This window comes from Eschrichtius robustus, chromosome 10 (assembly GCF_028021215.1).
Source record: "Eschrichtius robustus isolate mEscRob2 chromosome 10, mEscRob2.pri, whole genome shotgun sequence".
NCBI classification, from domain to species: Eukaryota; Metazoa; Chordata; class Mammalia; order Artiodactyla; family Eschrichtiidae; genus Eschrichtius; species Eschrichtius robustus.
In genome coordinates, this window is record NC_090833.1 from 30,770,739 (window position 1) to 30,798,730 (window position 27,992).

The window sequence follows — 27,992 nt, forward strand, 5'->3', positions numbered from 1 at the left end:
CAAGGCACTTAGGAACATCAAATAGTTCAACATGACAGAAACATAAAGCACAAGGTGGGTAGCAAGCTATCAGGCCCAGAAAGAGAAAAGCAGAGGCAAGATCACTGTGCTAAATTGGATTTGTATCCCAAAGACTATAGGAATCATTCAAGGATTTTAAGCTGAAAACGGATTTGAGAAAAGATCGGGATCCTCACCACTAGGTGGGTGTGGCTGTCATTCACATGCACTTGTTCGCAGGGCAGTGAGCAAATGAAGCTAACCTTTTGATGTTCTGGAATGACTTGGCCATGGCATCATTTAACAGGGGCAGGTGGACTTAGAGACAGACAGACACAGATAAACACACATGGCCTAGATTCCAAAGAAAATGTCAGTCTTGTTTTTCCTAGAAACAGAAAGAAAATGTAGAAGAAAGAAAAATTGACCTCTCAATTTCTTTATTTGCAAAATGCTGTTTTGAGCATTTACTAGGTGCCAAGCTCTGGGCTAAATCTTTTGTATATGTTGTCTCATTTCATCCTCAAAACAATCCTGCAAAGTAGTTATTATTTTATAGATGAAGAATCTGAAATAGAGAGAGCTGAAGTAACTTGCTAAGCAGCTGGGCCATACTCACCCAAGTCGACTTCGTGAGAAATACGTTTAGCATAGTGCCTGGAATCACAATAAGCACTCCACACATGCATAAATGGGTTGGGTGAGCAAGGAGAAATCTAAGATCCTTTTGGTTCAATTCTACGCTAGAACAAAATGCTATGGGAACTCTCATTAAACAAGGGAATAAAACGTAGTCCTAGGGACTTCCCTGGTGGTGCAGTGGATAAGACTCCACGCTCCCAATGCAGGGGACCCGGGTTTGATCCCTAGTCAGGGAACTAGATCCCACATGCATGCCTCAACCAAGAACCCTCATGCCACAACTAAGACCCGACACAGCTAAATAAATAAAATAAAATAAAATAAATAATTTTTTAAAAAACCAACACAAAAAACCAAGAAATCCCAGTGTAAATTCATATGAGAATGCAGTCGCTAGCAGAAACAGCCAAAGACCTTTGAAAAAGATCCCTAGAGTAGGTAAGAAGGTAAGAGCCAAGCCATGCAGTTAAGATATATGCCTTAGAGCACATCAACCCTGATTTTGGTCCAAACTGCCAAGATAATTTCCAAGGTAACAACTGAAGAAAAAAGAATAATAGACCATCTCTACAAGACCTGAAATGTTTAAAAAAAAGTGAGAAAGAGAGACTCTAGTACTTCTACAATAATCTTTGAAACTGGCATTTATAGGCATTACTTTAAAGAAATCCTCAAAAAAATCTCTTATGCATCTAGGGAAGTGATTCTTAACTTTTTTGGTATTGGTAAGTTTCAAAATTCCTTTAAGAAATTTTGATTCTTAAAGGATCTGAAAAAAGCTATGACTAATGTACACACACACAAACAAAATTTCGTATACCATTTGTGGGTATTCCTGAAGCCCATTCATTGACCTCTTCTCTAATGAGAAGCCGGAGTGCACCAAGTCACCACCGTTTTTGGTCGTTACCTAAAAATGACTTTAAGAGCTCCTCCTGTATTGCCTGGACCTGAAGCTTGTTGGGACCAGGGGCTCCCTGCTCTCTCCACCTAGAGGAACTTCTCCTAAATCCAGCTCCCCATGGGACTCCTGGTTTCTTCCACAACATTCCACAGGCTCCAGGGTCCCCTGATGTTGGGCAGCTGCCTTTCCTAGCCAAGTGTCATAAACAATTAATATCCAAACCCAAACCACTAGCTGCCCAAATAGTCTGTTTGCCCTCACAACAAACTTATGCTCATGCTTGCCTTATAAGAAGACAACAGTAAGGGGAAAGTGCCCTATTAATGAATGCAAAGGCACCGTGTATCCTGAAGCAGGGCCAGACCCCCTTATGGCTCTGTGTGTGTGTTGGGTAGGGGAGTGGGGGGATCGAGAGGCCCGTGACCTCTTTGATGACACTGTAAGGGTTTCTCAGTTAGACTCATTTATTAACCCGTTCCACATGACTCTGTAGAACCCATCGCAAGTCCTTCTAATTACAGGTAGTGACCACAGAAGGACATGCAATTTGTCCTTACCCATCTTCTAGGACAGGTAGTGATCAAGAAGGGATCCATTTTACACAACCCCGTACCAGAGATATAGAAAACCTCTGGTTTTCTGGTTACTATAAATCTTATACTTCAAGAACTCTCAAACTAAAGTGCCAGGCAGTCTGATACCCTCTGGAAAACAAATCACAATCTCTTACCCCCATAGCGAACTAAATAGTCAAATAAGCCATCATATTTTAGGCATAATCTCTCCCCAGAGCAGATTCAATAAAAAAACTGGGAGAAAAGTGCTTCAATTAATCAGAGAAATAAATACTTTAAACAGAGCTAGCCCCTTAATCTAAGTTGATTATTTCTGTTCAAGAGAATTCAATGCTAAAACAGCAGGTATAAAATCAACTAATACTGACAAATAGAAGAAAAATTTCAAAGGAAAACATGAAAACAAAAGCAAACTGAATCCTGCTTTAATTGAAGCTTGTGGAGTATAAAGTCCTACAGAAACATTACAGAGAATCTTTTGGAAAACAGGAGTCACGACAACCCCTGTGGAGAGGCAGATTAGAGTAATTCATAGCTCACCAAGGCCTCCCTGTATCGGTCACAGAGTACCCAGAAGATCTCTTCACCATCTCAGTCCTGTGCTCCATCCTCTCCAATCTTGATTTCATTATAAGATAAAAGGGGCTATAGTATTTGAAATTATTCTAGCCTCGAGAAATGTAAAGGTATCAATGAGTAGAACATTCAAAACTTACATAACTGTAACAAGGAGGTCAGCTGACCTTAACAAATTACTTAGCCAGTGAATAGGAAATGGATTGAATCATCCTGGACATAAATTTCATTAAGGCTTCAAACCATCCAGGAATAAGTAGCATGATGATACCATTTTATAATCCAAGTTTACAAAAAGTTTACTGCCCAAATCAAGTACTGTTTATGCCTGCAAACAGCTTATTTCTAAAAGACCACTGCCCACTGCAAGTAGCCATGTGTCTCTACTCTTCTTTGTTTCTTTCTCTGTGTCAAAAATACCAATTTGACTTCTTCAGGAGGAATGGACAATCCAAGATTATACAGTAAGCCTGAAGATGTTGAAAAGTCTAAAAGCAGGAAATACACAAAGCTGGTAGGGAAGACAAATAAAAGTTGTTTCTAATCCATTCTAAAACCCAAGACTTGCATTACCAGTCCTTTCCTCCAGAAGTCACCTAGGTATTAGAGAGGAGAACCTGGACGTAAAGTCTGTGAAGGAAAGGGAGCTGACGGACAAACTGCCCTGTGGGTGACAGTCAAGGAGAGAAGAGGTGGAGGTTTGGTGGTTAATGACTAAGTGCCTGTCCAGCCTGCCCCTCTTCTTCCCTTGGCTTGGATCAACCAATGTAGATGCGATGGAAATCATTGGCACCAAAAGCAGCATTACACTTGGGACATTTGCGCTGCCGGGTGTCATAGCGGGTCTTCACACACTCAAAGCAGAAAACGTGAAAACACTTGGTAAGTACAGCATCCTTTTTACGCATGTTGCAACACGGACAGGTCAGGCGTGCCTAGAAAAAAAAGAAATCAGAGTCAGAGCAACCATAAAGGTTTATGACCCAAAGGGCTCTTATATATAAGCAAAAAATCCACTAAGCATTAAGACAGTAATAGCACCACATGCCCACCCATTCACACATAATAAACCATTCTCTGTTACCTTCAAGTAAAGAGGTTCAGTATTTATTATCCCAATCTGCTAGTAGGCCATTGTAGGCCAAAACACAAAAACACACACAAATCACTGAGGCAGTTTTTCTAACCTTGTAATCCTTAATCTCCTCCATCAGAATCTCATCACATTTGGGTACATTGTCTGGTTTCTTTGTGGTCTCCAGCTTCCTTCGAAGTCTAGAGATGTCCTCCTGTGGTGGGATAGCATACCCATTACACACTCCCCCAGATCTGTCATTTTTGAGAAAAATTAATTGCTCCAACCTGAACTTTCCTTTGCAGAAAGAAAGGACTTTCTGTCCTTTCATGCCTAACTATATTTTAGGAATGTAGAGAATTGCAAATGACCAGCTATTTTCTTTTGTTTCGGAACAGGCAACCATAATCATATCACCAAACTTCAGTTGCATCTAACTACTGTCAGTTCAGTTCTGCAAAACTCCAGTCTAAGTTTAGAGCGATTAAATTTAAAAAAAAGAAAAAAGATGAAAACTTGATAGGCCATCTTATTTTAAGGCAATTAGTTTTTAAGCTGAAGATAGATTGGATCAAAATTTACAGATTTATAGATAAGTACAGAAAGGCATCAGGAGAAACAGTTGGCATGCAAAAAATAGAAAAATTGTAGAAGAATTTAAAGAAGAATTTTAAAATTCTCTAGTGTTTTTTTTGCTGCTATTTCTTTACGATTTCACTAACTCATTCATTTAAATAAATAAGTATTTATTTCATGCCCATTAGGTGGCAGCCACCATGACAGGCTTTGGGAATAGTTTTCAGTGAAGAAAACAGACTCTATCTCTTCACTCAAGGAACTTACAGTTAAATAGGAAATGACATATTGATACGATAGACCAACGACTCTTTTATAACATAGGTCATTTTAGAGCTCAGAAAATACCTAAAAGGCAAAAAGTGAAGAAAAAACAACTGACCTGGGCCCGTTTGAAATTGAACATATCTTTTTCTTTGGTGACACTGTTCTCCACAATCTCATCCTGAAAATCATGTAGCTTCTTCTGAGCCAACTCCAACTGTGCTTTGAGGTCATCTGCAAGCTGGGCTGCCTCCATTGCCTATGAGGGATGTATGAACGTTATCTTATCACCACTTATTTCCAGTGAGACAAAATGTTACCAAGCCCAAGGAATAAAGTGAACCTGTAATTTCATCAGTGTTAAACTTATTTGTTCCTCTGAAGACTAACTGTCACTTTAGACCACAGAGTAATCGATCATACCTTGCGTTTATTCATCTCTAAGGCTTGGGTCCTAAGACCCAGCTCCTTCTCCCCTGTGCCAATGTTGCTTTGTAACAGATGCTCCTTCTCTTCCAGTTTCCTCACTACCTGTAACTGGGCATCAACCTTAGAAAAAGAAAATCACATTTTAACACAAACAGGAAGGAAAAAAACAAAAAACTGACTGGGCTCTGTTAACCCACAGGCCCACAAAAGAGAATCTGTTAGAAAACTCGAACTATTACTGATTTTATCCATGAACCCTTCAAATTACATGCAAGACTATGGTAATTCTCTCATCCCAACGTTCAGACGTAATCAGGTAACCACTCTTACAGCTTCTCATGCAGCCTTCCAGAAATTTTTAAGATACACAGCACGTGCACAAAAGACATACACATTTTTAACACAAAAGGGATAAATAGATGAATCCCTTAGTGATATATTTAAACATTTTTCCTTATTAGCAGATCCACTTTTGTTTTAACAGCTGCCCTGTACTCCTCTGTAGGGATGTATAATTTATTTACCAGTACCCTAAACATGTACATTAGTTTTGGGGAGTTTTTCCTATTACAACAAATGCCACAATAATCATTGTTTTACTTGTATCTTTGTGTAGAAAGCATCCTACTTCAACAGGATTCTGGAAAGCTTTTTTCATTCTAGTTACCTGAGTCTTCAGAGTCAAAACCTGGTCTGCCAGCTCCTCCTTCTCTTCTTTCAGCAGCTTATGGATCTGATTGGACTTGATACGTTCTGACATGAGCTTGAAATTTGCATCATCCTTCTCCCTCAACTGCTGCATCAAACGGATATTTTGCTCCTGCATGTCTTCAAAGGCCTGGCCTGTGACGTCCATCTCAGAGAGGAGAGCTTCTTCCTCCTAAAATAAGAAAGAAGAACCTTCATTTTAATAGAGTCTTCTAACTCCAAAGAAGTGCACACAGGAAACTAAACTTTCCTACTGTTGTTATGGAAATAACCTAGTGACAGAGAAAACAGTTTTAAGAAGCTTAGTTTTGTCACTAGGTTAGCCCTAGGAATCTGAAGCCATTGGCATTGATTGTTGGTCTGATGCTCATTAATTGATCCATATTTGAGGTCAGCTGAAGCAGACTAAAATTATACACACCATAATCTAGCAAACTGATCAAGTAGGAGTTGGTTAAGAAAATTTCTGTCATAAAACCTCACATTTTCTCATACTTTTCCACAATTATAATACTGACTTGAATCTACAGACTTTTCGACTCTGAAAGCATCTGTTTCATAACAACCTGATAGGTGAAAAACTGAATGTAAAAATAGTTTTAATTTACATTTGTCTTATTATAAATTACACTGAGCATCTTTTCATACGTTTAAGAGCCATTTGTTTTGCTATGAATTATTCATATCTTTTGTCTATTCTTCTATTGGGCTTTTGAGTTTTCTTCCCTATCATTTTTTGGGCATTTTTTAATATGTATTAGAAAGATAAGCCCTTTCATGATAAGAGTTAGAAATATTTTTTCCAGGTTTCTCATTTACCCTTTGGCTTTGCTGTCATGTAGAAGTTTTGTGTGGTTTTTTTCATAAGTCAAAATTATCAATCTTATCTTTCATATTTTTTAGACTTTTATTAATAGTTAGAAAGATCTTCTCCACTTCAAATTTAAAAAGAAATTTATCTGTTTTCTTCTGGTTCTTTTATGGATTTCTTTAACATTATATATATGTTCCATTTGGAAATTATCTTAGTGTAGAGTGTTCAAATATATCTCCAACTTTTTTCCAAAATTATTTTGTTTTTGCCCACCACATTTAATCGTCTTCCTTTTTCTTGCTGATTTAAAACTATATCTTTTGCACATATTAAATACCCATGTGTACTTTGGTCTATTTATGTACCTATATGGTTTTTCCAACCATTTTTGGTATCTTTATTATCGAATGTTAATAAAATTCATTGGGACTTAAAAATAAAGAAATATATGTTCCTTATGAGAAGGGGACAAGTCTCTATAGTTCTATGATCCAGAAACCACTACAGTTAACATATTGGTTATTTATTTGTAACCTACTTGGGGAACATGTTTTTCTTGGTTTCATGTATTTATAATCATAATGTGTATAAAATTTTATATCTTTTTATAAAATTTTATATTCATTACATCCCCTGATTGCAGATCAGCAGAGAAACGATACATCCCTCAAGAAACAGTTTTTGAATAACTGGCTATCCATCTGAAAATAGAAGTAAATTTCCTTCCTCACAAATACACAAAACAAAGTAACTGAAGGATGAGAGACTTCAATGTAAAAACAAACATATAGGAGAAAAAAATATTAACCAAAAAAAAAAAAAAAGACTGGAATGACAGGGCAAATTTCACTGTCAATAACTTACTTATCAAGTAAAATTTACTTAAAAAGCTCATCAAATAAAGAAAGTATGCCCACCTGCTTGGCCATGGCCAGCTTCTTCTGCAGGTATTCTATCTGCTCCTCTACTGCCCGGATCTTCCTCAGGGCATCTTCATCAGCCATTTTCTTGTTCTCTTTTTTCTCCTTATCCTCCAGATCTTTGAGTCTTTGCCTTAAATCTTCCAACTATAGGAGGAAAGAAATCACACAAAAAGAAAAACAAAAAAGCTATAATACAATTTCAAAAATCAATTAATATTGTGCACAGATGGAGGGCCCATAACAACAAAAGAACCTTTACAGGATTATGGAAGGAGACAAATGATACACTAGTGCCACATCACAACCCTGCTTTAACATCACTCCATTCCAACATCACACGCTTCTGCAAGCAGCATTTTTGAGGAGTGCAAATGTACTTTTCTTTAGAATAGTTCTCACCCTTTTTTTTCCTAACCTCCCAATTTTAAAAGAATAAGGCATTCTTCCCAAAAGTAACCAGAAAAAAAAAATCAGTAGGACAATGATTTATATGGCACAAAGGGGAACAAAAAGTTTGAAAAGGTTACTCCTATTCCCCGTAATTCTGATATACCTTACCACCTAGTGGAAAATCTGGAAGTCTCTATATTAGATGGTCTTTGAAAGGCAAGAAAATGTTGCTAAGTCTTAAATGCCAACTTTAAAGAAACTACAGCCTTCAGAAGTGTGAAGGAAAATCCCACAAATGGAAGATTTTGACCAGAATGACAGGTAATGGCAGATTAGATTACCTCTCCCTTAGACTTCTTCTCAGCTGCCATTAGCTGAACCTTGTCTCTCTGTTCCTTTGGGGCAGAGCGGTACATATCTAGCAATAGTTTCATCTCCTTTTGGCTCTCCTGTGCCTTCCTATGATGAGGGTGGTAGAGGGGAATGGTGTAATGAGAAAACAAAGGGCATCAGAGCAAGGGAATTTTGAATTATGCAAAATATTTTACAACAGTTCTATTTTACAATTTATATACCACATCTAAAAGACAAAACTTTTGCACAGACTATCAAGAGATTTCTGGATATACTCAGAAAGTATAGAAAAGTAAGTTGTATAAAAAGACTCATTTCTCCCGTCAGACCAAGTTCTCCAACATAGTTATAAAATAAACACTTATGGCACTTGTTAAATAGGCAAAGTTCTGGGGCGCCACTCTTAGAAACTGAGACTCTGTAGGTCTGGGATGGAGTCCAGGAATGTATTTTAAGTAAGTCACCCAAATGATTCTGATACCACACTTGGAGGAGAAAAAAACTGCCTTAAAGGGAGCAAGAGGAAGAGAGAAAAAAAGGGAGAAAATTCAAAGTTTAAAATATACTGCTAATCCTAGATTTGACAATTGAGTGATTAACCATCAGCTAAAGGCTAAAACTTTACCTTACTAAATTTTCGAACTTCTTAACTATCCTTTTATATACCAAAGAAGTTCAAATGTTTTGGGCACAGTAGTCCCTTAAATCCAAACATCAATAAAGGCTCAACCATGACCAATGGGGAGCAAGAAGGAACCAGTTCTATCAGAAAAGGTACGGCTGAGCAGGATGAGAAGCGGCGATATGTGAGATTATGGCAGTGTTTCTCAACTCAAAGGTCTGTCCTACCGTTTCAATGCCTGTAGGAGTAAACCTCCTAGAAATCTCTTAAAATGATCTGATATATACACAGACTACTTAACTGTCAGGCAAAGAGATCAATATTGTTCAAGTTATAGCGATACATATTCTACCTACTATAATTTAAATTATAATTAATGCCAACAATTTGCCCAAATCTAGTAAACAGCAGTATTTATTTCTAATAATTCTCATGAGTGTTACCTCAATCATGACATCCTTTTCCTTAATTTGGATTCATGAAGAATAAGGCTACAACAATGGGGTTTACTGAGACCTGATCACTGAACCAGACTATACAATAGCCACACAGGCCACTGAAGTTGTACACTTGATCAAGAATTGAGACCACATTAATTGTACATTTAGTTACACCTGATACATTACAGTTATTGAATAAGCCATGCCATCATTCAAACATTTCATGCACAATGTCCTAACCTTAGCTTTTGAGTCAGAAACAGTTACTCTAAACATTGCTCTTACTTGAGTTCAATCTTCAATTGTTTGATAATTTCTGCTTCCTTTTTCCTTCCATCATCATGTTTCCCTTTCTCTTTATCCTTAGCAGAATCTCTCTCTTTTTCTGACTCTTTTAGTTTCTGTTTCTCTCGTTCTCTCTCCTTTTCCTTCTCCCGCTCTCTTTCTCGCTCCCTCTCTTTCTCCCTCCTTTCTCGTTCTCGCTCTTCCTCATCGCGTTTGGACTTAATTTCGTTGACTTCCTCCTGAGATGCCTTCGATGCGGTGGACTGGGCAGACAAGTCCTCAGGATCTTGTTTTAGCTCTGCAGGCTCGTCCTTAGGGTCCTCAGTACTGGACTGAGACTGCAGGAGGGCACTCCCACTGCGCAGCCGTGTCTGGGAGGGCAGAGAAAGGAAAGCAGCACCCACACTTACGGTGACCACACCACTCTCCTCACCCCAAGACAGCTTTGCAAACTTAACAGAAAATAATACTTATTCTCCTCCTCCTGGTTACCTTGTTCAGGTCAGACTGGGCTTCTCTCAGTTTCCGCTTATACCTTAGGACCTCCCCTTTCAGCTGGTGATTGTGATTCTGGAGGCTACTGATGAGGTGGCGCATCTCCCGGTTTATGGGGCCTTAAATACAGCAATAGCAATGTCAGGAGGAACTGTGACGAGGGCAAAGGCACAAGGAAAGAAAGTGTAGAACACATGAGGGACCTCTGAGAAACAGGGAGAACTGACAAAAGGAAGATTCCTTCTCAGAAGATGAAAACAAAACTGGCCAATCTGAGTTAAAAAACAAGCACCCAGGGCTTCCTTGGTGGCGCAGTGGTTAAGAATCCGCCTGGCAATGCGGGGGACACAGGTTCGAGCCCTGGTCCGGGAAGATCCCACATGCCGCGGAGCAACTAAGCCTGTGCGCCACAACTACTGAGCCTGCGCTCTAGAGCCCGCGAGCCACAACTACTGAGCCTGCGAGCCACAACTACTGAAGCCCACGCGCCTAGAGCCCGTGCTCCGCAACAAGAGAAGCCACCGCAATGAGAAGCCCGTGCACCGCAACAAAGAGTAGCCCCTGCTCAACGCAACTAGGGAAAGCCCACGCGCAGCAACGAAGACTCAATGCAGCCAAAAATAAATAAATAAATAAATTTTAAAAACAAAACAAACAAAAAAAAACCCAAGCACCCAGGCTGTAAACCAAAATGAATGACAGGATTTGAATTAAGGTTCTTTAGGATTTCTGAGCTCCATAACAAACCCTGGTGACCACGCTGTGTCTTTCCAGGAAGGCATGTGCAGCAGACGAACTACAGGGTGGAGCCAGAGTAACTGTACCTGCTTGTTCGTTGGCAGCAAGGGTCTGCTCAAATTCTATCCTCAGCATTTCATACTCCTTGCGGACCTGGGCCAGTGTATCTTCTAGCTGGATCACTTCGGTCCTCAGCTTCTTATGAAGACTAACCTCATCTCGCTACACACAGAAAAAGGAACCAATCAAAACTTCTTATCAAAATGTGGACATGTCATCATATTCTATTACTGTTTCCTAAATTTGATCTATAAGGATCAACATCCTTATCTATGTATATAGATCCTTGATCTATAAGGATCTAAGAAGAAAAAGAGAAAATATCAAGAAAAGAGGGATTACTCTGAAAAGTTCCAATTCAATCAATACTAGCGAGCACCAGACAGCTACAAAACACTGATCTGAGAACTAGCAGGAGACTCAAGAAATATAGGAAATGGCTCCTAACTCTGAGAATATTACAATTTGGTTGGAGAACTAAAGAATAAAACAGTATATAAGCAGTAAAGTAAGATATACTCAACTCTTTGGCAGACATACAGTAAAAGACCAACTACTACAAACATAACCTTAAAGGCAATGAAAAATACAGAAGTGAACACATGAATGAAAGTTTCTGCCTTAAAAAAATTATTTACATATGCCATTATATGATATAATGGCTTGTAAGCAGTGATATAGCTTCTATACACTATGCTCCCCAATGCACATAAGACTCCAGCCATACTAAACTATTTTTTTTACATCTGCTGTTCTCACTGCTGGGAATGCCCTTCTCCTATTTTTATCTACCAGTAAACTTGTTTCTATCCTTAAGAGTCATACTGCACTTTGGTAAGTGGAATCAGGACGGCTCCACAGTCAAATCAGATGTTCTGTCTCCTTTATCACTGCACCTTTTGGATATGCTCTATTGCAACACACTGCATTCTACTGGATACTGTTCTCCCCACTAGACTGTAAGATCTCTGATGGCAGGATGCCCACCATCTAGCAGAGTAAAGACCTACAGCCACTCTATAAATGTTTGCTGAATGAATAAAAGATTGAGCATAAGAGAGTAAAATTATAAAATTTATGAGGGAGAAAGCTTATATACAGAAGACAAAGCTAGGCTGTTACCTCAATGAGCTCAACTTGGCGTTGGTGGGTCCCCCTGGTGCCATGAAGCAGGGTCCGAGCCTCATCCAAGTGGGCTTTCAATTGCAGGCTCTCGTTGTACAGGACAGAGAACTGTGACTGCATGCAGCGATATTCTGGAGTCTCCTTGACCACTTCCTCCACAGCACTCCGCAATTCCACCTTAGGAGGGCCCAAAGCAAAGGAAAGTCAGAAGCAGAATCTAGGATGCTACTAGCCTGGAAATAAAATCTTAAACTCTCTGACATCTTGTGCAACTGAGACAAACTTTAATGAAATCTATCTACCTATTCCTCTAGTTACATAAAATCTATCCTAACTTAAATTAGACCCTCCAAGAGGTGGTATCTGGTACCTGTATTCTTCCACCCAAGGACTGTTTTAATTGATACATGTTTTACATTATGTGTCAACCGAGATCCAAGGACACTAGAAGAGCCCTATGAAATCTGTCAGATCTAGGGACAGAGAAGAGCACTATGAAATTTGTCAGGATACTTATTTTAAGAACATAGTTGAGGACCCTAGCCACTAACTTGTTCTCTTTATTGACAGTCACGGAGAAAAATATTTTTGTTATTGTATCAAAAATACTTATGCTTCTCCTAAGTAACTGTTTACTTTAATTACCCAAACACTTCAACTGATTCAACTCAGGTTGTTTTTGTTCTTTTTTTTTTTTTGTCTTTTCAGTTCAAACATCTTTATTCATATATTTACCTAGAAACAAATCAAATTATAAAAGATGGGTGGTTGTGACTGAAAGAGGGGTGGGAAGACTTTCGGAATCTACTTTCTTCCCCCCAAGAACCACGGAGAGAAAATTCTAATGGGCAGGTTTGAAAACCAACAGGATCACTGACCATGTTTCTTTCTCTGTTTTGGCAGTTAGAAACTGCAGAGGCAAATTCTGTGGCCCACATTTGGCAATTACTGACCTGGGAGTGGCCTACGCACGGTCACTACATGCTTCTTGCGTATATCCTGTATACAAGCCCCATTTTGAAAACCCACTTTGGATCCTCACCCTAGTTCACCCTACTCCTCATTTTTTCTCAACAATTCTTAAGTTAGTGCACCTTGATTCAGCCAATGCATTTTTGTAGGTTGCTTTCAATCCTTCCCAGAAAAGGCAGGGTACCAATATTAAGTATATATATATAACTAAATAAATGGATATAGGAACAAAACTTACATTTTTCTTTTCCGTAATAAATTATGACGGTTCACAACACATATGTGAGTTGATCAGCAAAAAGTTTCATTTTACTGCCCCTCAGAGCTGTGTCTCCTACCTTCAGCTTTTCATTTTGTGTAGTGACCTCCTCAAAGTCTTGCCGAAGTTTCTCCAGCTCACAGTGACGGTTCTGAGCCAACTCTTTGTTCTCCTCGAGCTCCGCGTTCATTTCCTCAAACTGGAGAAAAGGAGGAAATAGCAAAGTGAGAATAGAGAAAAGGAATTTCTAAATCATTCCCATTCCTAAGCTTCCAGCTCCAATGATCCACTCTTCTAGCAAAACCCCACGCTGTCACTTGTGAACTTGTGAACACAATCCTAAGCACCGAACACAATACCTGACACCAGGTCAAAAAAACACACCCTCAGGGAGTCGCGATTTTACCTTCCGGGCATTGATAGTGATTGTGCCGCCATAGAGACTGCTCCCTGCACCGTATACTTTATAACCTTTTGAATTCACCTATGGAGAAGACAAAGATCCTTTAGTGAGAGACCCTAAAATTTTAGTCTGATAACCAAAGTACTTTCAAAGAAGTCCATTTTTAATCCAAGTACTACTACCCAAGTCCATCCTTTCTGAGTAGACTCCTTAAAATGATTCTAGACTTCAAACTATGAATAAAACAGCACTTGCCCGTTCTAGGACTTCTACCAAGTGTCGATTGAGTCGCTGTTCCCTCTTTCGAATTTTGTCAATATCCCACTGCAGGTCATCAATCATGGACTCCAGGACAGATACTCGTGACTCAGCTGTCTCCACTTTACTCTGCAACTTGGCGAACTACATCCCAAACACAGGTGTTCAGAAAAATACAGCAAAAAAAGACCAAGTTAGAAAAGGAATGCCTTATATCCCAAATCCCACAAAATTAACCCTTGCTTATGTGTCATTAAAGACAAGATTTAAGTAAAAGCTACTTCACCCTCTTCCCAACACATGAGTATAAAACTGAAATCACAGGTTTAACAGTTCTGGGTAAGTCACAATCATGAAAACTGTACAAGTCTACAAGAACTCTCACAAAGAAAAGACTACTTAAGATTCAATAATTTTTCTACCTCTGAGAAGCACCATTTCCCTATACAGACCACAAACCCATCAGAAAATATGTTTTTTAAGAGACAAAAGATAACATCCTTGATTTTACCGGACAAATATTTTAGGAGATAAAAATTCAAATATTTTTTTAGAAAAGACAGCTATCTTTACCCTCTACTTTCCCTTCCTGTATTCCAACAAATGATAATCCAAAGAGAATGGAAGGAAAACTTGCATTCTCTTTTTCAAGCTGAGCCCAGGGCAATCTAGAATCAGATGCTATAAAGATACAAAAATCGATGTTGTTCTCTGCTTATTTAGGAGATATACACAGCTAATGCTATCTAATACTTTAATTATAAAACTCTTACATGTTCACATTAATCTCCACGTATCTTTTGTGTTGGTTTTAAAATATGGCCCCAAAATTCTTTGACAGTCCTCCCCACAAAAGGCGAGGTCATTGTCCCTTCCTCTTAAGTCTGGGTCAACTCTGGTGACCCAGTGGAAATGATGCTACATAACTTCAAGGCTATGTCTGAAAGGCCATGCAGGTTCTGCCTGATATTCTTTTTTTTTTTTTTTTTTTTTACCCTATCCCTAACACGTGCCCTAACCCTAACCCATACCCTAACCCTAAAACGTACCCTGATCCTAACCCGTACCCTAAACCTAGCCCAAACCCTAAAACTAAACCTATCCCTAACCCTAACCCATACCCTAAGCCGTACACTAACCCTAACACTAACCCCAAACTACCCTTGACTGCTTCTGCCTCCAGTAGATTTTCTAAGCACCAGTGTTTTAAGGAATAGGTTATAAAGAAAATCCTAATGTGATTTCTTTATAATGTGTGTATTCTTTATCTTATCCTAGGGTCTAAAAGCTTCTCCATGGCTGGACCCCAAATAATATTCCTTTACGTGCAAAGTGGAATCTAGAGAGTGGGATAGGTTTAATAAATACCCTAACCCTAACACGTACCCTAACCCTAACCCATACCCTAAACCTAACACGTAACCTAATCCTAACCCGTACCCTAAACCTAGCCCTAACCCTAAAACTAACCCTAACCATACTGCCTGATATTCTTGAAACACTCATTCTCTGGAAGAAGTCAGCTGCCATGTAAGAAGTCCAACTTCCCTGAAACTTCCGTGCTGGAGAGGCGACACTCCAGTGGACAACTAAGATGAGCTCTCAGCTGACAGGCAGCATCAACAGCCACCCATGAGTCGGGAGTTCCCTAGTGGCCCAGTGGTTAGGATTCAGTGCTTTCACTGCCGTGGCCCAGGTTCAATCCCTGGTCAAGGAACTGAGATCCCACAAGCCACGTGTCATGGCCAAAAAACCCAAAAAACAAGAGAAAACAAAACAAAAAAACAACCAGCCATGAGAGCCATCTTGGATATCAGCTCAGCTGAGCAGAGCAATATGTCTCTCCAGCTTAGTAATGCTAAATGAGATTTGGGAAAGGGCTGGTAAAGGAAGACCTTTTCATCTTGGTAGCACCTAGCTTATGCCTTAAAACATGACAGAAAGTTATACTGATTTTTTTTACTACACTCCTATTTCTTTATAAGCACGACTATACTCTAAGCCCTTTGAAGGTTGATGAGAAGTATTAATAAACTTCCCAAATGATTCCTATGCAACCAGCCCAGCATGCACCTTGGCACTGCAGTTTAGGAAAGAGGGTATAATGAAGAACATAGGCTTTGAAGTTAAACAGACCTACATTCAAATCACAGTTCAATCACTTTCTGGCTGCGTGCCCTCAGACCAGTCACCAATTTCTTTGAATTTGTTTCCTTAGCAGTAAGATGAGAGTTATTTGACCATGAGAGATAATATTCGTAAAGTACTTAAGTGCTAGGCACTAAGTAAACGGTTAACTATTAACTTACCAATATGCATAAGAGTTGGGTGGCCAAACTAAGGTAGGTCAAATTTCAGCAGAAGGCTTATCACCACTTTGTCTCAATCATTTTATACAATAAACAAATACCCAAATCTTGACATAGTTTGGTCATGGCACTATTTGTGTCTAAGTTTGGATTGAAAACCCACATTCCTCAAGTTCGTAGGTCATCATAAATGCAGTATTTCCTACTGCTCCATTCTCAGATAAATTTCTACCAACCTATTCCTCAGTAACATTGTACATGGTCTTTTATATTTGGAGTAATTTAATATTTGGGGGTTTGGTGTGTTGTTTTGCAAACCTCCATGATGGTAATTCTTCCTAAAAACTAAGATTCTAAAATGTCCACTTAAACAGAGGCAGAGTCAAGGAGAAACATTCAATTATTTCCTTCTGTTAACCTTTCCTCGGATTTTGATTTCTCAGAGCTGGTTGCTTTAACCTGCCCTGCATGCTCTTCAGTATAAAAACAGGCTTTCTAGAGTAAGATGATGTTTGAAGCACTTAGTATTCTGAGTCAATGTCTGCCACAGGCCACTGGAAACTGCCATCTCCTTTCTGGTCAAGTACCTCCTGAGACATGGTGCAATGCTTCTCCTGAAGGAGGTCTGTCAATTCTTGTAGCCTCATGTCCTCTTGTGCAAGGAAGGAATTCAGCTCCTGCACTGCTTCCTCCACTATCAGATTATCTGAGGGAGAAGAACTGTACTTTAGTTTAGCATCTATAGTGTCAGATTTTACAACTGTGTATCCCACCAAAGCATTAACGTGCTATCTCACTTTATTTTCCTGAAAACTTCAAGAAGTAGGCTGGTTTTTATTATCTTCACATGACAGATTAAGAACCCAGGCTTGCTTAGAGGACTTAGTCCTTAGTTAAAGCTCTTGCTTAAGGAAGTAAGTCAACCTTGTGTTTCTGTAGAGGTAGACACAGAGGCAAGGTCACCTAACGCCCATCCCTTTCTATAAAATTAAAATGCCTTGAGAAAAGAAAAGGAGAGGTACTATAACTTTATTCAGATAAGGCACAATCACCCCAAAAAACTGCATTTTAGCATTGTAGACAAGACAGAAGTATCTCTAATCAATGTCAGACTTAATAGCAATAAAATTCTATTTTCTAAGGCTGTCACAAATTCCTATTATTCACTAACACCAACATGAAGCATCTCTCTGTTGGGAGAGAAGGGAAGGGCAGGGCAGGGAGCAGTAATTTCCTTGTTCAAATGAGCACCTATAAAATCATGAAGAATAAAGACAAGAGCATAGAATTACTTATCATATTCTGATATACTATGCCAGAGGCACTCCTGAGGTTCAAAAACCAAAGTGTGGAAAAAAAAAAATAAAGGTCATGAAGAACCTAGGGGAAAGATGGGAATAAAGACACAGACCTACTAGAGAATGGACTTGAGGACATGGGGAGGGGGAAGGTTAAGCTGAGGCGAAGTGAGAGAGTGGCATGGACATATATACACTACCAAATGTAAAATAGATAGCTAGTGGGAAGCAGCTGCATAGTACAGGGAGATCAGCTCGGTGCTTTGTGACCACCTAGAGGGGTGGGACAGGGAGGGTGGGAGGGAGGGAGATGCAAAAGGGAGGAGATATGGGGACATATGTATATGTATAACTGATTCACTTTGTTATAAAGCAGAAACTAACACACCATTGTAAAGCAGTTATACTCCAATAAAGATGTTAAAAAAAACAACAACAAAAACAAACAAAAAAACCCAAAGTGTGCAGTATTATTTACAAAGAAGGTAGTAAATCTACAGAACTTACCATACCAAATTAGTATGTTTAAAATCAGAGTCACAAATACTATAGCTGAAATCCAAATGTTAGTAAATGAAACCACATACTCTCCGGTTATGTACTGCCCCTAGAGACAGTTATCAGGAAGTAAAATTGACACCACTCTTAGAAACATAATACAGGTTGGTCATGCGGTGGCTTTCATGGTTTTCAACCAAGATTACCCATCAGAATCACTTGTGGAACCTCTAAAATTAGATACTTACCTAGGACCCATCCTATACCTACTAAATAAGAATAAACATGGGCAGGGCCAAAAAAGAGTATGCTCCGAAAACTCTCAAAGTGATTCTGATTCATAACCCAAGCTAAGAACTAGGGGCTGAATTTTAGTCCTCTTAATATCTTAAAATATTGAGAATAAGGCCCAGAATACAATAAGAGCTCGATAAATATTTAGTGAATTAATAAACAAGCTGATAAATATAATTCTTTTGAATCAAGGACCAAATAAACATGAGGAAAAAAATGAACCGCCAAAAGTTACAGTTGATGCTACAATTCATACTTTATACGCCTTTATCTCTTAGAACATTCAGCTTATCAATGGCAATTGCCTTTTATGTTATAAATAATAGCTTAGCAGTTTGTAACTTGTAATGAATGTTTTTATTTTTTAACTTAAATCCTACCTTAAAATGCATGCCATCAAAAAGAACAATTTTAAAGTACTGTTTAATGCGCTACTCATTTTAGTTCCTTTTTAAATACAGCAATTCCTTTACTTGATATTCATTTATAAAATCAAGTTTAATAACGACATAGCCTCTGCATATAGCATATTATCTGGTATACCATGCATATTGTATAAACCATAATGCATATGGTATAAACCATAATGCATATGGTATATCCGTGTGGCATATTACTAATGTTTAATAATACCTTCTAACTATTCAAGTGGAGCCAAGGGAGAAAGAAGTAACACACAGCTCGGTTTACATTAGGTGACGGGGAAGATTTATAGCCATTCATTCACCATTATGTAAGCACCCACTAGACACCAGAAACAGTGCTAGAAAATGGAGAAACAAAGAAGAGTGAGGCAAGGCACTGCACCAAGAGACATAGCTTAGCTGGGAACACACAAGTAGATGTAATATATGAACACAAAAGTCTGGGAGGACACGAATAATATTGTTTACAATGGCTGTCTTTGGAAAGTAAGATGGAAGGACTTTTGTAGTGTACTTCATGTGATTTCTGATTTGTATATCTTAAAACAAGTATCTGTTATCCAAATAATAAAATACAGAAATACACAAACACCTTATTGGAAAAGCAAAGGAAACCTTTGCCCACAAAATATTCACAAGTCTTTAATATGCCTCTTCTTTTAATTCTATTGATAATTTAGCCCAAGTATCTTAAAAAACAAAATTACAGAGTAAGAAAATTCTTATTTTCCCAGCCAATGGTTCAACCTCCATTGCATTCGACATATTTCTTTCAGAAATGAACGGTTAAACATCTTAATGACAATCAGAGAAATTAAGATATTACAACTAGACCAGGATTATTATTTAAAGCATGAAATCAGGACACTTAAGAAGATGCAACCTGGACTTCCCTGGTGGCGCAGTGGTTAAGAATCCGCCTGTCAATGCAGGGGACGCGGGTTCGAGCCCTGGTCCGGGAAGATCCCACATGCCGTGGAGCAGCTAAGCCCGCGCACCACAACAACTGAGTCTGCGCTCTAGAGCCCACACGTCACAACTACTGAGCCCGCGTGCCAAAACTACTGAAGCCCGTGCATCCAGAGCCCGTGCTCCGCAACAAGAGAAGCCACTGCAATGAGAAGTCCGCGTACTGCAATGAAGAGTAGCCCCGGCTCGCCGCAATTAGAGAAAGCCCACGTGCAGCAATGAAGACCCAACACAGCCAAAAATAAATAAATTCAAAAAAAAGAAGATGCAACCTAACTACACAAATACTTAACTACACTGAACAAATATAAGTTTTTGCATTAAATCTAATCAGTAACATAAATTAATACTTTTATTTCAAATAGACACTTTTCCATCCCTATAATATTTTGTTGTTTTATCTTTTTAAACACTGAAATCTAACAATTCTAAAGCCTGAGTCAACTTTTTGAAAATATTAGAGATAACAGAAACACAAAAATCAAGGACATATTAAAACTGACTCCAAGAAATTTAATTAAAAATAAATATGTGAGTCTGAAAACTACAAACTAGCATACAAAGGTGAGTTCCTATTTCTCCCCCTCTGCTTCCAGTCTCCTGGTTTTTGCCTCACCTCCACTGTTCAGCTTCCGTGATAAGAGCTCCACTTTTTCTTGCAGTTTATCATAGACGGTCACAATCTGGGACACAGCTCGGCGGGAGGACTCCACGCGCTCCTGCAGCTGAGATTCCATCTCTTCACTGGAACTGCTGGCCAAAGTAGCAAGGAAAGAGAAAGCTGGCTCTTGCCCTTCCCCTGAGGACACAGGGGGAAAAAAGAAGCCCCTAAAATTATAAAACTGGAAATATCAAAATCTATTTTTTCTCCTCAAATGGAGAGCCTCAAAGCGAAGCTCTACTTCAAACACCCAGAAAGCCTGAAGTGGCAAATCCGCCACCAACACTCACCTCTCTCTCGGTCATCTTTCCGTTCCTGATTGCTATCAGAGTCTGGTTCCGGCTCAGGCACAACAAGGGCTTTTCTTTCTGTGAGTAGGTCTCCCAAACCCTGCTCCAGATCATAACGTTTAAGGATGATACGGATGTTTTCATCAAACTGGAGGAGGGAAGGTACAGTTACGAAAATACAAAAGGAAACAACTTTGGAAATAAAGAGACTGCTAAGGAGAACTACAATGCTCAGATAAAAACCTGAGTACATTAACAAGCTAGCTACCTGACTCCAGTACCGGTTGACGATCAATAGTGAGGCATCATCGGTGGCCTGTCTTCGTTCCAGTTTTTCGATGTGCTCACGGAGTTCATCTTCAATGGCTTGCCGTTGATCCAGCATTTCTGCCAGTTTGCGATTTTTGGCTTGCAGTGTTCGAATGTCTAACTCCTCCTGCCCCAGGAAACCAGTCTTATTAATCTCCATAAAGAAATTAGACAAATCAGTGGTTAAACTCAACAGGGGTTAAAATGTGCATTACTTAGTTCCTATGAATAAAGCTATTTATTAAAAAAATATTACAGCAAATAATGAGATAAGAAGTAGGAGCAGAAGAAATACATAAAGGTAAAGGTCTGTGATGATAGGAGGAAAGAATGACACACACAAATACACTAGAACCTTGACTTCACCCAGCTCACTGTTCTAGTCACGTGGACATCCACAAAATACTGCTACTGTGAGGCTCCACCACCCAGCTAGACCACCCTCTACCCCAATCAATCAGCTATCTCCTAACCACTGCCCGTCATTTATTCAAGACTTTGACAACCAGGTCCTTCTGTATCCCAGTCCCTGTCAACACATCTGGTGACTTCACTATACATGTGGACATGTACATGTGTGGACAAACCATCAAATCCTCTAGCATCTACACTGTCAGCATTTTGAATCCCTTAACTCCAATGATCACTTCCTTCACTGTGCTTCAGCCAGACATTTCAAAAGCCACATCCTAGACTTTTGTCATTATCTAGAACTGTGTCACATCTGAAATCTTAAATTCCAACTTTCCATTCTCTGAATAAAACCATCTTTCCAGATAGCTCATGCTCTTATCTCAATATACCAGTCTTCATCTGGATCTCCAAAATCTTGAATTTTCTCCTTTCTCCTCTGTCTCCACTATCTTCCATACCTTGACTATACCCTATAATACATTCCTTCAAACTCCTGCCTATCAGGCTCCTCAAGTTCTCTGCCTTTAATCTTTTTAGTTTACCTCTGCGAACAAACCCCAATCTGAATTAATCCACATATTAGACTATTCCATTCCTATACCCAGTATGCTGAGACTTCTAGATAAGGTCATTAAACCAGGGAGACTGGTGCCTTTATAAAATGAATTCTAACCTGAGCAGATCTTATCATTTGTCCGGAAATGTTTCTTTCTGGATCAAGTGATCTAGCTCCTATTCTACACTGAGGCAACGTCAAACTACCAAACCCTGTCTCCTCTCACATCACACTAAGCAGGTGACTTGGCCTCCGTTTTAAAGAGAAAACAGAAACCATCAGATGGAAAGTTCTTCAATTTCCCATCTCCTAAACCCATCCACACAACTTACCAACTTATGCCCATATTCTTAAAACCTCAACCTGTGCTGAGGACCCCTTCTCTTCTGTTTCTGCCAAAACGTCACTCCATCAGTAATTGGGTACCCCTCTCAGTATCTTTAACCTCTCTCTAAGAAAAGCTGGTGGGGGGATGGGGGGTGGGGGGTGGGGAGGGAGGGAGAACCTCAGACAAAGAAACAGCATGTCGAAAGGATTACATTTTTACTTTACTTAGAAATTAATGAATATCTTAAAGTAAGAACCATTTATTAGAGCACCAATTTCTTGTTTCACTTTTACTTTCTCTCTTCCATTTGGTTAAACAGTCTTGATACGCCAAAACAGTCAACAGCTTCCCAACTGTACTAGTTTATGAATACTATTAATAAACTATATCTTTAACCTCTTTTCTGAGCATCACCTCCCCCTTCTTTGCTCCACCTGAAACCTGGATAAGAACACTGTTTCCCTGCAGGCTTCTCCAGTGATGGCTGTTTCTCTCCCACATGCTTTGAAGCCCTGTGCCTGGAGGCAGGTGGGTGTCCTCCTTGTTCTCCACTGCCACTAAGCCATTATCCACTTTGCTCCCTAAAACCTCCTAGCTTTGCAGCTCATGCCATTGGTCTGGACCACCTGCCACCCTGCCTTGCTGCACTCACCTATAAATGCCCAGGTCACTTCCCCACATTTCCTGAAGATTTAGTACCTGGCTTGTCATCACTCTCTCCAATACTACTCATGTTGTACTTCTTACTGATTTCAATTCCCATACAGATGATCGTTCCTGTATCTCAGATCCTGTATCCTGACCTCCTCTCCTCCAATGATCTTGTCCTTTACCTCCCTCAGTCACCAAACTCCCAGTTATTCCTATTCTTGGTCTTAGCTGTACCTGGATGTTCTCTATAAGCTCAATTTCAAACATCCCATTCTCCACAATTACCACCTGTTTTTCCAGCTCACTCTCTCTAGTTTATCAACTCCAACAATTCTTCAACTCCTCCAGGATCTATTATACAATCCACTGGTCCTATACCTTCGTCTTGTACCTATGTCTTTCACTCCTCTCACTTCCTCACTTCCTTATCAAACTTAAATTCCATGACCAGTCACACTGTTTTATAACCTTCTCCTCCCTTGCTCCATATTTGCCTGCTAAAAACCCCAATCCTGGTAACATCCGACTCTCCACCTACATCCATGAAGCTAAATGTGACTAGAAAAAATAAAGCACCATGCTGACTGGCCTCACTTTAAACTCATGCTCACAGACTCAGGTAGGTCCTCAGTGCTGCCCAGCAGCCCTACTCCTTCTCTCGAGTCCATTCTCTCTTCAAGATGACTACTTCCTACCTTCTCCTGTCTCTTCGCACCTCCAAAACTTCCTCCCCCATCCTCACTCTCAGATGAGTCTTGCTTCTGATTTCACTGAAAAAAAAACAGAAGCAATCAGAAGAGCATGTCCACATCCATCTCCCACAACCCTCACTACTGCCCTGCTTACATCTGAACCCACATCCCTTGCCTTCCTTCTTGTCGATAAACCGTCCCTCTCCTAGTCAAGGTCCATTCTCCCACTTGTGCATCATATTACATTCTCTCTTCTATTCAAGGACATCACACCAGTAACTGTCTTCTTTTTCTGCTACATCATCAACTTTATCCTCTCTAGCAAATCATTTCATCAATAAATAAAAATGGGGCTTCCCTGGTGGCGCAGTGGTTGAGAATCTGCCTGCTAATGCAGGGGACAAGGGTTCGAGCCCTGGTCTGGGAAGATCCCACATGCCGCGGAGCAACTGGGCCCGTGAGCCACAGCTACTGAGCCTGCGCGTCTGGAGCCTGTGCTCCGCAAAAAGAGAGGCCACGATAGTGAGAGGCCCGCGCACCGCGATGAAGAGTGGCCCCCACTTGCCGCAACTAGAGAAAGCCCTCGCACAGAAACAAAGACCCAACACAGTCCAAAAAATTAATTAATTAATTAAAATAAATAAATAAATAAAAATGCTGTAATATCTCCTACTTTAAAAAACAAATTAAGAAAACCTTCCCTCAACCCCACATTTTCCTCTGGCTAAGGCCCCATTTTCTTTGTTCTACTTTACATCAATACTCCTCCAAAGCAACATCTCTGCCCTCTTTTCCCTAATTCCCCTCCTCTCATATTCTCTTAAGTTCACTGCAGTCAGGCTGCCATTGTCGCCACTCCACCAACACAGTTCTTGTCAAGTCTCCAGTGAAATTTCTATGGCTAAATCTAAAGTCTCAATCCTCCCCTTGCTCAACCCAACAGGAGCACCTGATCAACTCCTTCTTGAAACACTTTCTTCTTTTGACTTCTGGGACCCCACTCTCTCTTATTCTCCTCCTACTTCAATGGCTCCTCTTCAATTAGTCTCTTCTCATCTCCTTGACGTGAAGGGTTGCAGTGCTCCAGGGCCCTGTCCTCAGACTTCTTTATCTATGCTCATTCCTTATGGGAGAGCCTATAGTCTCATGGATTTAAATACCAGTTAAAAAATAATGATTATCAAATGTACAGCTTTAGCCCAGATCTCTCCACAGACGGCAGATCACCTCATCCAACTACCTATCCACTCACAGGTCTAATAAATACCTCAAACTTATATGTCCAGTATCAAACTCATGATTCATCCCCCACAGCTCCCAGAAATCTGCTCCTCTCACACTCCTCCCTAGCTCAGTTAGTGAAAACTCCATACTTCCAAAATCCTGGGGTCATCGTGCCTCCTTCCTCTCACAGACTTCACCCAATCCACGAGCAAATCTTGTCGACACCACCTCCACAGTGGCCCAAGCCACCGTGATCCCTCAAGATTACGGCAACAGCCTCCTACATGTAGCAGACACTTTTGCGTCCCATGCCACGATCTGTCAGCCTTCCAGACTCCAGCACACCTCCGGTGGACAGCTCCAGTCACCCTACCAGTGTCCCACTTCAAGCATACCTTGCAGTCTCAACGTTTTTTGCTCCACAAGCTCAGTTTGTTTACTACAGCAACCTCAAAGTGCAAAGGAGGAGTTACTGCCTTCAAGGGCAACCTTCAACCAACTGGGGCAGGGATCTGTGGATACATGCCCCAGCTCCCCACCCTTAGAGAGGGAGAGTGGGAGGGAGGAGAGGGAGAAGGAATGAGGGAACAATTTTGCTAACTGAACTCCTGCTTACAACCCTTGCTCCCCTACAGTCTATTCTCCAAATCTAAGTCAGAGCATGTTACTCCCCTGCTTAAAACCTTCCAGTAGCTTCTCACTGCCTTCTAGATAAAGTCCAAAATGGAACGTGTGTTCGGTGCTTCCCTTAGCACGTGTGGTTATCCCTGTGAAGAGCACATTTCCCACTCTATTATGACAGTCTGTTCCCTTCTCAGTGCCAACCTACAAACTGAAGTCCAGGGGCTGTCCTTAGGGTAAAGCACAGTGTCTGGCAAATAACAGATTCTCAATAAATATTTATTATTGAATGAATAAATGTCCTTGGGATGCATGACGTGAGACAGTGCCAAGACAAAAATCACCTCCTGGCAACAGGAGGCTGATGAACCCCAGACAACTTCAGAAATGATACTTAACAACAATTTACTCTGAATGTTCCTATTATTCTCTCTGATCCTCAATTTCAAAGAGTAGATGTGGTTTTGTCGGCTATACAAATGTGAAGCATTTTTACACCATATCACCATGGCTGAGTTCCAAAATACAGATTCCTGCCTGACCTATTATAGTGAGCTTCTGATGTCTAATGGACATATAACATTACTATAAGCTGTTGGTGTATAACAGTCTAATAAAACTGTCAACTCCATAACAGCAAGGACAATATCTATTTTATTCACCATTATGGCCACAATATCTAGCCCAATAAAAACTATTAATAGTACATTACCATGTTAAAGGTAATATTCCTTAACAGGAACTCTTTTATTTCATCCTCTCAAAAACCCAGTGAGTTAGGCACTATAATTACATTTTACAGACAAGGAAATAAGAAGACACTCTCTCAGTGATTTTGCTACATTGCCTCTTAGTACCTGGCACCTAAGTTTTCAGTGAATGAAAAATCAGTGTATAGCTCCCTCACTGCTAAATGCCTATAATGCTAAATACCTCAATGCTGTATCAGGGACCAGACTCTTCAGAGAATATAAACATACCTTTAAAAATAAAGATCAAATGTCAATATATTTCTTCTTCAGAAATGAGCAATGCATCATTTCATCTACTTCTGGCTGTTTTATTTCCCTCTTCTTTTCAAATCCATTTCCCTTACTCCAGAAGGCTTCCATAAATTATTACTTGCAGATTGCCACTGACAGAAGAAAAACACACTCTCACAGCATTGTTTCCACATACCGTTGAAGAGACACTGCCGAGCTTAATTGTTTCCACCGTGGTCCCTGAATCTTCAACAGCTGTCTTCTTCTCCGGAGGCACAGATGTGCCAGGCTCTCCGGCTGCTCTTTTATTTCCAATTCCTGACATCTTGGCACAAGATGATAGCTCTTTTCCTGGAGAGAAAAAAAAGACAGAAACTTAGTTAAGTTTTGCAAAGAGAACTAAAGAGGGTCCACCTATGATGTAAAAACTAGCAGTTTTTCTGGACAATCCTTTAACCTGGATCCATTAATTCCACACTCAGCAACATGATCCTTAAGTTCCTCTTGGAAAGAGAAAAATTGTGGAGTAAGAGTCACAGCTGAATTTACGGAACTACAAATTTCTAAATAGGATGCTGCTAAGAAATAAGACAATGGGCAAAGGGTGAAGAGACCAAGAAAAATGTCAGGAATCTCATTTCCTGAAATGTCAACATCTGAAAAGTTCAGTTTGATTAGAAAAGAAGTTAATTCTATAGTGTTGGGAGAATCAGAGAGCTGAAAGAGACCTGAGAGATGTCTACTAAATTACTAATACTGGACAAGTCATTTATCATCTCTGAGCCTCAAGTTCCTAAACCAGAAATAACAACAATATAAGCTTCCTATGCTCCTTATAAGGAAGAAATAAGTACAGAAAGAACTCAGCATAATGCCTAGCATGAAGTATGCACTCAGAAATGCTAGCTCTCCTTTTTATATTTGCAGTTTCTTCTCTATTTCCAAACGCTCTCCCCACGAATTTGTGCAACCCTGTGGAAGCTAGACCTGGGTGTGAATCCCAGTTCTAACTTTTAGGGAGCCATGCTGCTTTGCAAGAGTGAGTTCTCCATATGCATAATGCAAGCGAACGGATATTGTCTGCCCTACTTGCCTCCCAAGGTTTCGGAGCTCAAAGGAGGCGGAATAGATGCTAAAGCACTTTGCTACTTTAGGAAATAGCCCTGCCATCAACGAGACTGCACACTACTCTGCTTCCAATTCAAGCTCCAGGAGAAGGGTATCGGTGGCAGCAACCTGAGTGGGATCTCGCCTGGAGAGAGAGGAGCAGGACAAGGGCCTCAATCCACCTCGAGAGGGGCCAAGGACCCCACCCTCCGGATGGGCCAACTGCAGGCCCCGGAGAGGGAGGCCTGGGAGCTGGAGAGGGTGGAGATCCCGTTGCCTGCAGAGTCCCGTCCCACCCTTGTCAGAGATCTAACCTGAGTTCTTCCAACTTGCGCCGCCCGGGAGCGGAACTCTGGGCAGTTATTCACCAAGGTCCGTGCAGCCCACCCACCTCTCACCCCTTACCCGCAAGCGAAGACCAAGCGAGGCTTCCGGGAGGCGGGGCCAGGGAGAGGAAGAAGGGAAAGAAAAGAGGA

General features: G+C 40.3%; 1 protein-coding gene across 2 annotated transcripts; it reads right to left on the minus strand.

Moving 5' to 3' along the window:
- Nucleotides 1-423: 423 nt before the first annotated feature.
- On the minus strand, nucleotides 424-27,952 carry RNF20 (ring finger protein 20). 2 transcript variants are annotated; one of them, XM_068552378.1, is made up of 20 exons: nucleotides 27,922-27,952; nucleotides 26,606-26,760; nucleotides 20,900-21,067; nucleotides 20,632-20,779; nucleotides 20,297-20,479; nucleotides 16,784-16,902; nucleotides 13,885-14,031; nucleotides 13,633-13,710; nucleotides 13,306-13,425; nucleotides 11,993-12,172; nucleotides 10,897-11,032; nucleotides 10,070-10,191; nucleotides 9,578-9,948; nucleotides 8,218-8,335; nucleotides 7,481-7,630; nucleotides 5,709-5,921; nucleotides 5,036-5,161; nucleotides 4,731-4,871; nucleotides 3,885-3,986; nucleotides 424-3,632 (listed from the first exon to the last, which is right to left on the minus strand). In XM_068552378.1, the coding sequence occupies exons 2-20, from the start codon at nucleotides 26,732-26,734 to the stop codon at nucleotides 3,456-3,458; spliced, it is 2,928 nt and encodes a 975-aa protein (XP_068408479.1). In that variant the 5' UTR covers nucleotides 26,735-26,760; nucleotides 27,922-27,952; the 3' UTR covers nucleotides 424-3,455. The 2 variants fall into 2 exon arrangements, with proteins under 2 accessions (XP_068408479.1, XP_068408478.1); XM_068552377.1 differs by lacking the exon at nucleotides 27,922-27,952 and adding an exon at nucleotides 27,831-27,915.
- Between the last annotated feature and the right edge of the window lie 40 nt (nucleotides 27,953-27,992).